Raw genomic sequence first — 12188 nt, 5'->3', positions numbered from 1 at the left:
CAAACGACAGCCCATCAATACTTTAAGACATGAAGGTCAGTCAATATGGATAATTTCAAGAACTTTGAAAGTTCCTTCAAGTGCAGTCAAAAAAAAACTTCCAGAACTATGATGAAACTGGCTCTCATGAGGACCGCCACAAGAAAGGAAGACCAAGAGTTACTTCTGCTGCAGAGGATACGTTCATTAGAGTTACCAGCCTCAGAAATTGCAGCCCAAATAAATGCTTCACAGAGTTAAAGTAATAGACACATCTCAATATCAACTGTTCAGAAGAGACCGTGTGAATCAGGAATTCATGGTCGAATTGCTGCAAAGAAACCACTAATAAAGGACACCAATAATAAGAAGAGACTCGCTGCGGTGGAAATCTGTCTTTTGGTCTGATGAGTCCAAATTTGAGATTTTTGGTTCCAACCACTGTGTCTTTGTGAGACGCAGAGTAGGTGAACAGATGATCTCTGTATGTGTGGTTCCCACCGTAAAGCATGGAGGAGGAGGTGTGATGGTGCTTTGCTGGTGACACTGTCAGTGAATTATTTAGAATTCAATGCACATTTAACCAGCATGGCTACCACAGCATTCTGCAACGATTCACCATTCCATCTGGTTTGCACTTAGTCCCACTATCATTTGTTTTTCAACAGAACAATGATCCAACACACTTCCAAGCTATGTAAGGGCTATTTGACCAAGAAGGAGAGTGATGGAGTGCTGCATCAGATGACCTGGCCTCCAATCAAATGACCTCAAACCAATTGAGATGATTTGGGATGTCGCTCTGGCTGCTGGTGCTTCTCTGATCCACCTCTACGCAGACGACACCATTCTGTATATTTCTGTCCCTTCTTTGGACACTGTGTTAACTAACCTCTAGACGATCTTCAATGCCATACAACTCTTCTTCCGTGGCCTCCACAACTGCTCTTAAATACAAGTAAAACTAAATGCATGCTCTCCAACCGATCGCTGCCCACACCTGCCCGCCCGTCCAGCATCACTACTCTGGATGGTTCTCACTTAGAATATGTGGACAACTACAAATACCTAGGTGTCTGGTTAGACTGTAAACTCTCATTCCAGACTCACGTTAAGCATCTCCAATCCAAAATTAAATCCAGAATCGGCTTCCTATTTTGCAACAAAGTATCCTTCACTCATGCTGCCAAACATACCCTCGTAAAACTGACTATCCTACCGATCCTTGACTTCGGCGGTGTCATTTACAAAATAGCCTGCAACACTCTACTCAGCAAATTGGATGCAGTCTATCACAGTGCCATCCGTTTTGTCACCAAAGCCCCATATACTACCCAACACTGCGACCTGTATGCTCTTGTTGGCTGGCCCTCACTTCATATTCGTCGCCAAACCCACTGGCTCCAGGTTATCTATAAGTCTTTGCTAGGTAAAGCCCTGCATTATCTCAGTTCACTGGTCACCATAGCAGCACCCACCCGTAGCACGCGCTCCAGCAGGTATATTTTACTGGGCACCCCCAAAGCAGATTCCTCTTTGGCTGCCTTCCCTTCCAGTTCTCTGCTGCCAATGACTAGAACGAACTGCAAAAATCACTGAAGCTGGAGACTCATATCTCCCTCACTAACTTTAAGCACCAGCTGTCAGAGCAGCTCAAAGATCACTGCACCTGTACTTAGCCCATCTGTAAATAGCCCATCCAACTACGTCATCCCTATACTGTTATTATCTGTTATTATCTTATCTCGCTATACACCAAGTCACTTGGCTCTGTCATAACCTCACATGGTCTCTCCTATCATTGCTATGCAGACGACACACAATTAATCTTCTCCTTTCCCCCTTCTGATGACCAGGTGGCGAATCGCATCTCTGCATGTCTGGCAGACATATCAGTGTGGATGACGGATCACCACCTCAAGCTGAACCTCGGCAAGACGGAGCTGCTCTTCCTCCCGGGGAAGGACTGCCCGTTCCATGATCTCGCCATCACGGTTGACAACTCCATTGTGTCCTCCTCCCAGAGCGCTAAGAACCTTGGCGTGATCCTGGACAACACCCTGTCGTTCTCAACTAACATCAAGGCGGTGGCCCGTTCTTGTAGGTTCATGCTCTACAACATCCGCAGAGTACGACCCTGCCTCACACAGGAAGCAGCGCAGGTCCTAATCCAGGCACTTGTCATCTCCCGTCTGGATTACTGCAACTCGCTGTTGGCTGGGCTCCCTGCCTGTGCCATTAAACCCCTACAACTCATCCAGAACGCCGCAGCCCGTCTGGTGTTCAACCTTCCCAAGTTCTCTCACGTCACCCCGCTCCTCCGCTCTCTCCACTGGCTTCCAGTTGAAGCTCGCATCCGCTACAAGACCATGGTGCTTGCCTACGGAGCTGTGAGGGGAACGGCACCTCAGTACCTCCAGGCTCTGATCAGGCCCTACACCCAAACAAGGGCACTGCGTTCATCCACCTCTGGCCTGCTCGCCTCCCTACCACTGAGGAAGTACAGTTCCCGCGCAGCCCAGTCAAAACTGTTCGCTGCTCTGGCCCCCCAATGGTGGAACAAACTCCCTCACGACGCCAGGACAGCGGAGTCAATCACCACCTTCCGGAGACACCTGAAACCCCACCTCTTTCAGGAATACCTAGGATAGGATAAAGTAATCCTTCTCACCCTCCCCCCCCTTAAAAGATTTAGATGCACTATTGTAAAGTGGCTGTTCCACTGGATGTCTTAAGGTGAACGCACCAATTTGTAAGTCGCTCTGGATAAGAGCGTCTGCTAAATGACTTAAATGTAAATGTAAATGTAAATGTTATTTATCTTATTTATTTTGCTCCTTTGCACCCCAGTATCTCTACTTGCACATTCATCTTCTGCACATCTACCACTCCATTGTTTGATTGCTATATTGTAATTATTTAGCCACTATGGCCTATTTATTGCCTTACCTCCCTTGTCCTACCTCATTTGCACACATTGTTTATATACTTTTTTCTATTGTATTATTGACTGTATGTATGTTTATTCCATGTGTAACTCTGTGTTGTTGTTTGTGATGCACTGCTTTGCTTTATCTTGGCCAGGTCGTAGTTGTAAATGAGAACATGTTCTCAACTAGCCTACCTGGTTAAATAGGTGAAATAAGGTGAAATAAAATAAAAAATGAGTTGGACCACAGAGTGAAGGAAAAGCAGCCAACAAGTGCTCAGCATATGTGAGAACCCCTTAAAGACGTTTGGAAAAGCATTCTAGGTGAAGCTGAGACAATGCCAATAGTGTGCAAAACTGTCATCAATTCAAAGGGTGGCTACTTTGAAGAATCTAAAATATATTTTGATTTGTTTAACACTTTTTTGGTTACTACATGATCCATATGGGTTATTTCATAGTTTTGATGTCTTCACTATTATTCTATAAAAATAGTCCAAGTTAAGGAAAACCCTTGAATGAGTAGGTGTTCTAAAACATTTGACCGGTAGTGTGTATGTATATATATATATATATATATATACTACCGGTCAAAAGTTTGGGGTCACTTCCTTGTTTTCCACATCAAACTTAGATTTGTCTGTTCATAACACTTTTTTCCCCATCTTCCTCTGTCCAGTGTCTATGTTCTTTTGCCCATATTAATATTTTCTTTTTATTGGCCAGTCTGAGATATGGCTTTTTCTTTGCAACTCTGCCTAGAAGACCGAAGACCAGCATCGCGGAGTCACCTCTTCATTGTTGACGTTGAGACTTGTGTTATGCAGGTACTATTTAATGAAGCTGACAGTTGAGGACTTGTGAGGCGTCTGTTTCTCAAACTAGACACTCTAATGTGCTTGTCTTCTTGCTCAGTTGTGCACCAGGGCGAGTTTCAGGAGAAAGTTCTTTGTTTCTGGCCACTTTGAGCCTGTAATCAAACCCACAAATGCTGATGCTGCAGATACTCAACTAGTCTAAAGAAGGCCAGTTTAATTGCTTCTTTAATCAGAACAACAGTTTTCAGCTGTACTAACATAATTGCAGAAGGGTTTTCTAATGATCTATTTGCCTTTTAAAATGATAAACTTGGATTAGCTAACACAACGTCCCATTGGAACACAGGAGTGATGGTTGCTGAGAATGGGCCTCTGTACGCCTATGTAGATATTCCATCAGCAATCAGCCAGCTACAATAGTCATTTACAACATTAACAATATCTACACTTTATTTATGATCAATTTTAGGTTATTTTAATGGGCAAAAAAATTTGCTTTTCTTTCAAAAACAAGGACATTTGTAAGTGACCACAAATTGGCTCCAATTAAGCGCCGTCCACAGGGTATGACATGGCGTTGCAAAATGGAGTGATAGACTTCCTTCTTCAAGATCCTTTTCACCTTGCACAAATCTCCCACTTTACCACCACCAAAGCACCCCCAGACCATCACATTGCTTGCCCCATGCTTGACAGATGGCGTCAAGCACTCCTCCAGCATCTTTTTTTTTTTCTGTGTCTCAAATATGCTATTCTTTGTGATCCAAACACCTCAAACTTAGATTAATTGTCAATGACACTTTTTTTCAATCTTCCTCTGTCCAGTGTCTGTGTTATTTTGCCCATCTTAGTCTTTTCTTTTCATTGGCCAGTCTGAGATACGGCCTTTTCTTTCTTTGCCTTAGTCCACTGCGCCACACGGGAGGTCCGCAAATGAACTTCTAACAAGGCACACTTGTTAATTGAAATATATTCAAGGTGACTACCTCTTGAAACTGGTTGAGAGAATGCCAAAAGTGTGCAAAGCTGTCATCAAGGCAGTGGCTACTTTGAAGAATCTCAAATCTTAAATATGTTTTTTTTTGTTGGTTACTACATGATTCCATATGTGTTATTTCAAAGTTTTGATATCTTTACTATTATTCTACAGTGTAGAAAATAGTAAGAGTAAAGAAAAACCCTTGAATGAATAGGTGTTCTAAAACGTTTGACCGGTAGTGTATATATAATGTCAATTATAACGTTACTTAATCAACATTGACCGACGATACATTTGTAATTGTAGCCACCATCTGAGCTGCATACATTATAGCCACCACGTGTGAACGATACATACAAACAGAACTTTGAGTTTCCTGACTGAAATGCCAGTCGCCTTACTGTCTGGCTGGAATCCCTTGAATCTCGAGACACACTTGCAACTTTTACGCAACGTTGACCGTGCTATTTATTTCGAGAAACTTCCAGCCCCATCTCCCACACGTCACCGTGCGGAATCTTTAAAGGGTCCGTTGACTGAATAAAATGGCACGGTATAAAGGATCAAGGAGTTTGAGCAGCATGAACACACAGTCACCAATGGTAGATATGGTCAATAATAACGATCCTCTACCGCCAGGATGGGAAATAAAAATTGACCCACAGACAGGATGGCATTTTTTTGTGGATCACATTAATCGCAAAACAAGCTGGAATGACCCAAGACACGATTCCAAAAAGGTAGGATCATGGATGTGTAGTAACATGATGTGTACCGTGGGAGGGCTCGTGTGATATATATTCAAAGTTGAAGTGAAATGTCATGTCTGCTTGACAGCATGGCAGATACAACACATAATCTCTCTAATATATGGCACGGTCCTCGATTAAGCGCTTCAGTGGTTAATAATGATGGTCACCGCTTCTGATAAGCACTGGCTTATAATTATAGGGGAGACAGAGTGGGCATATTCTGTTTATAGTAGGCTATGCCTCTATACATTTTTATTTACTTTAAAAACATGGGCTACAAATTGTCTCTGCTAAGACTTAATATACGCCAACGCAATGGAATGTTGTCTATTGAAGGCTCCAGCGCTCTCCCACATGCATTATAACGGGTTAACTAACAATAGCAATAGCTGTTATAAACGGCTATGTTCTTGTGTTATGATCTAAGCTGAGCAACTGCCGTTGTAAAAGGCTATGATATTGTGTTATGATCTATGCTGGCAGGTTTGTTGATGACGCACAGTCATATGTAAAGCCATGCCTTTGAGTGTTTGATCATTTCCATAATGTTTATTTAAAGCCTATTAGGCCAAGCAGACTCCAGACTGCATTTGTTCATATTTCCTACACTCTTAGAAAATAGGGGTTCCAAAAGGGTTATTTGGCTGTCCCCACATAGGATAACCCTTTTTGGTTCCAGGTAGAATTATTTTGGGTTCCATGTAGAAAAGGGTTATGTGTAAGGTTCAACATTGAACTCAAATGGGATCTACCTGGTATCAAAAGGGGTTCTTCAAAGGGTTCTTCTACCAGGACAGCCAAAGAACCCATTTAGGTTTTTAGATAGCATCTTTTTTTACTAAAACTTTTCCTTACAAGGGATTTGAATGTGTTCATCACCCACCCATATGTAACAGCTCCAAGAAACCTACAATAGCCTACATTAAATGAACAAATCGCTGAATTTGTTGACATGTTTTTACACCATTGAACTGTGCAGAAGTGCTATGTGTCAACTTTAAATGTTGAAGGGTTGGAGGAGCAGACCCTAGGCTGCCAGTTGGCGTCTTGCATTAGGAAGATCAACACTTTCTGCTGCCCGAAGTTAGTGTCACTAAGAATCTGCTGGAAAGACACAGCTGTCAGGGGATAAAATTGGTGCAATGCTGGCAGTGCACAGGGACCATGCCAAAATGGCAGAGGGCAAAGGGTCGTTCAGAGCTATTGGCTGTGTCATAACTACTTTTGTTTTATAAAAAAAAGTCAAGGAACGATGTAAAGAAAAGGTAGAATATACCCCACACATCACTCTTAAGTCATATTTAATTGTAATTCTTATTACCATGCAATATACAGCAATTTTGTTATTACATAGTCATGGCAGCTTGAGACTGTTCCAATACAGTGAGTCCAATGGGCCGACAGTCTTGTGGACAAACTTTTGTCTTTGTCGTATCAAACTGTGTGGACTTATACTGAACAAATATATAAACGGAAGATGTAGTGTTGGTCCCATGTTTCATGAGCTGAAATAAAAGATCCCAGAAGTGTTCCACACGCACAAAAAGCTTATTTCTCTCAAATTTTATGCACACATTTTTTTTACATGCCTGTTAGTGAGAATTTCTCCTTTGCCAAGATAATCCATCCACATGACAGCAGTGGCATATCAAGAAGCGGATTAAACAGCATGATCATTACAAAGGTGCACCTTGTGCTGGGGACAATAAAAGACCACTCTAAAATGTGCAGTTTTGTCACACAACACAATGCCACAGATATCTCCAAATTTTGAGTAGCGTGCAATTGGCATGCCTCCAATGTCGTTTTTGAGAATTTGGCAGTACGTCCAACCGGCCTCACAACCGCAGACCACGTGTAATCACACGAGCCCAGGACCTCCACCTCTGCCTTCTTCACCTGCGGGATCGTCTGAGACTAGCCATGAAACTGTGGGTTTGCACAACTGAAGAATTTCTGCACAAACTGTCAGAAACCATCTTAGGGAAGCTAATCTGCGTGCTCGTCGTCCTCACCAGGGTGTTGACCTGACTGCAGTTTGGAATCGTAACCGACGTCAGTGGGCAAATGCTCACCTTCGATGGCCACTGGCACGCTTCTAGGATTAATCCCAAAACTGATCATGTAGTGATATCACAGAGATACTGTTCCCTGCTGTCACAGTCAGGGGTCTCACTCTGACAGTTGACCGCTTAATTGGTTGTCCTGGTGATCACCAAGACAGCATCATGGAGTTTTTTTTGTCTCCACTGTGAATTGTGATCAACATGCATGTGAGGACATGAGACAACTATGATTTGTTATGTTTTATGATAGTAAACACTGCCTAGCAAACCAAAAAATGCAGAGCCTACCCACATGTAGTGATGGCTTGCTTCTTCTGACAGGCACATACTTGCAATTGGATAAGAACTACACTCTTAGAAAAAATGGTTCCAAAAGGGTTCTTTGGCTGTCCCCATAGCAGAATCCTTTTTGGTTCCAGGTAGAACCCTTTTGGGTTTCATTTAGAAGAGAACCCTCTGTGGAAAGGGTTCTACATGGAATCCAAAATTATTCTTCCTGGTACCAAAAAGGGTTATTCAAAGAGTTCTCTTATGGGCACAGCTGAAGAACCCTTTTTGGTTCTAAATAGCACATTTTCCCCCCTAAGAGTGTAGTTTCCTCTTCCAAGTGGTCAGAGAAGTGATACTTTACTTTTTTATCTCCCAGGGATATTTCACAATGTACCGAATGCTTTTTGCTTATAGATACCAGAGCAGATTCCAGAGCAGACATATTTGTTTCAGCCTCTAGCAAATGGCTCTTTTCAATCAATCTCAATTTAATTTTAATAGCCCAATGGTCTTAGTTTGGAAAAAATAGCAAATCTTTCCGGGATGTTGGACATCATTCCCTCATAGAAAACACATTTTATGATGGATTGGCAGTAATTGCTTGCCTCTGGGGCTAGGGTTTCACTCACATACTTATTTGCATGTCTTAGATATGTATTAATTCAGACTTTTTTTCTTCTTCAGGTCAGCCAGCTGTCTCAAAATGGCCCCAGTGTGCCCCCAGAGCCGAGTCCTCAGGAGATGCAGAAGGCCTTCGTGAGAGACATGAAGCACCCCACCCTCCGTCAGGGTTACATCCCAATCCCAGTCTGCCATGAAGGCGGAGACATCCGTCAGCAACAGCAACACCAATGTTTCCCGTACATTCAGCCGACTGCTCTGCAAAATGTACGAGCAGACGGGCGGACACCCTCCCCCACCCCGACGCTCCACTGCAGGCCTAGATCTCCTTTGCAGGGTCCCTCCGAGAGCACTACCCCTGAGCCCTACATGTCCTGTTCGCCTAGTTCACAAGGACCTGAGGTGAGATTGATTTAGCTAATGAGATTACTACGCATTAACTCTTACCATTTGATTTAATCATAGATTGATGTCATTGGAGGATTTGCAGAGAAAGTTGTAGTTAAATGCAGGTGTTTGATGTCGGAATCAAACTAAACCTCCAGCTACTTCTAGAGCTACTTGGAATATTGAATATACAATTGTACTTCCTCTGATTCATGCTAGACTTTCATTCCTTAGGGCCACCCCCTCCACCAGCCCCCACGACCCAGCAGCACAGGCCTCCAGGCAGGTTACATCCCCATCCCAGTGATCCACGAGAGGGCCGGAGGTCACCCACAACAAGCCCCTGTCAACTCCACTCTCTACACCCAGCACTTTCCGGCTTACTCAGAGCTCCAGCCCTCCTTCCACCACCTACAACCAGAGGACTGGAGCGGTCATCATGGGCCCACGCCTTCTTCCCGGGACCGTGCCTCCCCCTCCCCGAGCGTGCTTCCCCAGCACCGTGAGACTGCCGCCATCCATATCCCTCCGCATATGAGGAGCCAGTCTCCCCTCAGTGCACAGGTCATTACAGAGAGACCACAGGTACCTTTTTTCCATCATTGCTTCACCTATTGCCAGTCCAATATCATTAGGATTCATCTATATAAAAAGTATAATAAATAGAATAGTTTGACATTATTCCTGCCATAAATGCCAGAATAGTGATTTCCGCTAGATAGGCCAGCTGAATGTCATTATTCCATTTAAGATGAATAATCAGATGATATAACTTTATAGCTGTGCTAGTTAGTGACCATTCTGCAGAGCTGCAGGTCAAGATTCATGACAATAAATGGCAACATGCAAATAATTCCTTCTTTCTTCCCCAGGTCCAGGTCCACCACCACCATGTCCCACAGAGAGAATCACCCCACAGAATGGAGCAGGAGATCTCTCAGTATCCCAAAACAGTGCAGAGAGAGGCTGACACACAGCAGCTTCAACAGCCACAGATGTCACAACGACCACAACAACAGCCACAGCAGCCACAACAATACCAACAACCACAACAATACCAACAACCACAACCACAGCAGCCACAACAGTACCAACAGCCACAACAATACCAACAATCTGAACAGTACCAACAACCACAACAGTATCAAAAGCCAGAAAAACACCAACAACCTGAACAGTACCAACAACAACCACAACCTCCACAACAACCACAGCCACAACCGCAGCTGAAACAGACAGCAAACATCACAGTCCAGATGCCCCCAAAACCAGAAGCCCAGGAGCCAGTGGATGCTCCTGCTCCACAGGAGGTCCCGTCCACAACAGCAGAAAACGAGTCCGCCGCTCAGTGTCACCCAGGCTTGGCTAAAGTACAAAAGATAGTGGAGAGAGTGGCGAAACTGCAGCAAGAGGTGAAATGCTTTGATGGAAAGAAGAACGATAAGAGGTACTTGCTGCTGGAGGAGCTGTTGACCAAAGAGCTTTTGGCATTGGACTCAGTGGACCCAGAGGGGCGTGTGGATGTGCGACAGGCGCGACGTGACGGAGTCCGGAGGGTCCAGACCATACTGGATGCACTGGAGATGCTGGATGAGCGGCCATCGGAGCCAGTCAGTGCGTCCTCGATGGAGGGCGAGAGCCCGCCACAGAGTGGAGAGCAGCCTAGTACGATCAGCCAAGCGAATGTGGAGATGGCCAGGGAGATCTCATAATGACTGCTTTATTATGGCGAAGAGTGAAGAGAAACGTCATCAAATATGACGTGGAAATAGGCTGCTCTCAATGTTCCCTATACCCCCCTTTCTACGGCAGATATCACATATGAACTATAAGATGCGTGTTTGCTTAATTTCCAGTGTTGGTATTTTCTGGTATTCACCACATATGTGATGGTGGTATCTGAGTGCAATTATGTTTAGCCACTGTTGTTGCCTTTTGCCGTGCCAATGTCTTTTTGCAAGAACATTGTCATGTTCAGTGTGTTAAAGACACATGCAGAATGGAGATGATCTAAGAGGCCTTTATCCATCCATATAGGAAAATACTATGAAAATAGCTTATTTAAATTTTAAAAAGTACATCTATGTTGTTGCCTTTGGACCATGTGACGTGGTTGTTGTAAAGTTGTTCAGTACATATTCAATAAGAGAACACTGGTTGGTATGTATAGAGAAGGCTACATCTCTCTATCTAAGAAAGGGCTTCAGATGCTATTGTTAGAGATGCCTAATATTTCCCTCTTAGTTCTAATTCACTACTTCGAGAAACAATATTTACCTCAGATTCCATATGAAGAAATGGGATAAATGCTAGTGAATGTTAATGATTCAGTCAGAGAAAAGTATTTATTTTTGGGCCTCAGGGGACAAAGAGCCACTTAAAGGAAAGAATCTTCCCTTTCTTCCTCTCAGAGATTCCTCTCAGAATCTTCCTCTTCCTCTCAGTTCCTCTGGGTTATTTAACACACACCCAACAAATTATATGGTTGATAGAGTTACTTCGGGTTTCATTAGTTTCAGCCTGTAGGCGCATTACCTATTTTGGGTTCTTGGCACTTATTTCACCATTATAATATGTTTATATTTCATTTGTAATGATTAGGGAACTTGATATGTTACATTCAACAATTACATCTAGTCACCTTTGATTCAAGTAAGATTTAGAATTTGTAGAATGTTTTACAACATTTTTACATTTGTAGTTTCACTTGTAATGTTATTTAAAGAAAGGAATTATTGATGAATTTAAGAATGCATTTAGAAATGTTGGATGTGAGCTGCATAACCTCATGATATGTGAGACTATTAGCATCAGCTGCTAATCAAGAATAACAATTCAAAGGGTCAATGTAAAAGTAGGCATTGTTTATCACAGCTTGTGCATTGCAGGTTGTTGAAGTGTTGACAGCTTGGAGTCACGTTGGCATGGTTGCAAATAAAATGATTTATTTTGACGTTGTCTATAATTGAGTGACTTTATAGTAGGTTACAGTATTGTGATATGTTGCCATCCTTGCTATCAAGTGGTTCTATATGGTTTACACAAATCTAAACCTCACCTTGTATCCTCTCCATCACTTAACACCTTGTGTGAGACAAGCAACACATGGTAGATCCAGGAAAAAATGACACATTTTAGGAGAATGCACAGTATTGAATAAGCACTCTATTAACTTGGCATGGGGTGTTTATTTTTTTAGGTTTAATATATTCCATTCAATAATACATTCCATTCACCACCAAACTTGTTTTTTTTCACTAAGAGAGCATATAACCCTGCTATAAGTGCCACCTGAAATAAATATCATAATGAACTACTACAATTTCAACATACAAACATAAGGGGAAAGTGAAAGTTTGATATGATCGACCTTCAACATTCATAACC

At 42.9% G+C, this 12188-nt stretch overlaps 1 protein-coding gene across 1 annotated transcript; it reads left to right on the top strand.

The window, feature by feature from the left end:
- Positions 1-5242: 5242 nt before the first annotated feature.
- On the top strand, positions 5243-11754 carry LOC115112722 (BAG family molecular chaperone regulator 3-like). Its single transcript, XM_029639745.2, has 4 exons — positions 5243-5445; positions 8478-8816; positions 9036-9386; positions 9674-11754. The coding sequence occupies exons 1-4, from the start codon at positions 5251-5253 to the stop codon at positions 10511-10513; spliced, it is 1725 nt and encodes a 574-aa protein (XP_029495605.2). The 5' UTR covers positions 5243-5250; the 3' UTR covers positions 10514-11754.
- Positions 11755-12188: the final 434 nt, after the last annotated feature.

This window comes from Oncorhynchus nerka, linkage group LG28, assembly GCF_034236695.1.
Source record: "Oncorhynchus nerka isolate Pitt River linkage group LG28, Oner_Uvic_2.0, whole genome shotgun sequence".
In the NCBI taxonomy this organism is placed as follows: Eukaryota; Metazoa; Chordata; class Actinopteri; order Salmoniformes; family Salmonidae; genus Oncorhynchus; species Oncorhynchus nerka.
Note: the sequence above shows the minus strand (reverse complement) of the source record. Positions and strands in the feature narration are given on the sequence as shown.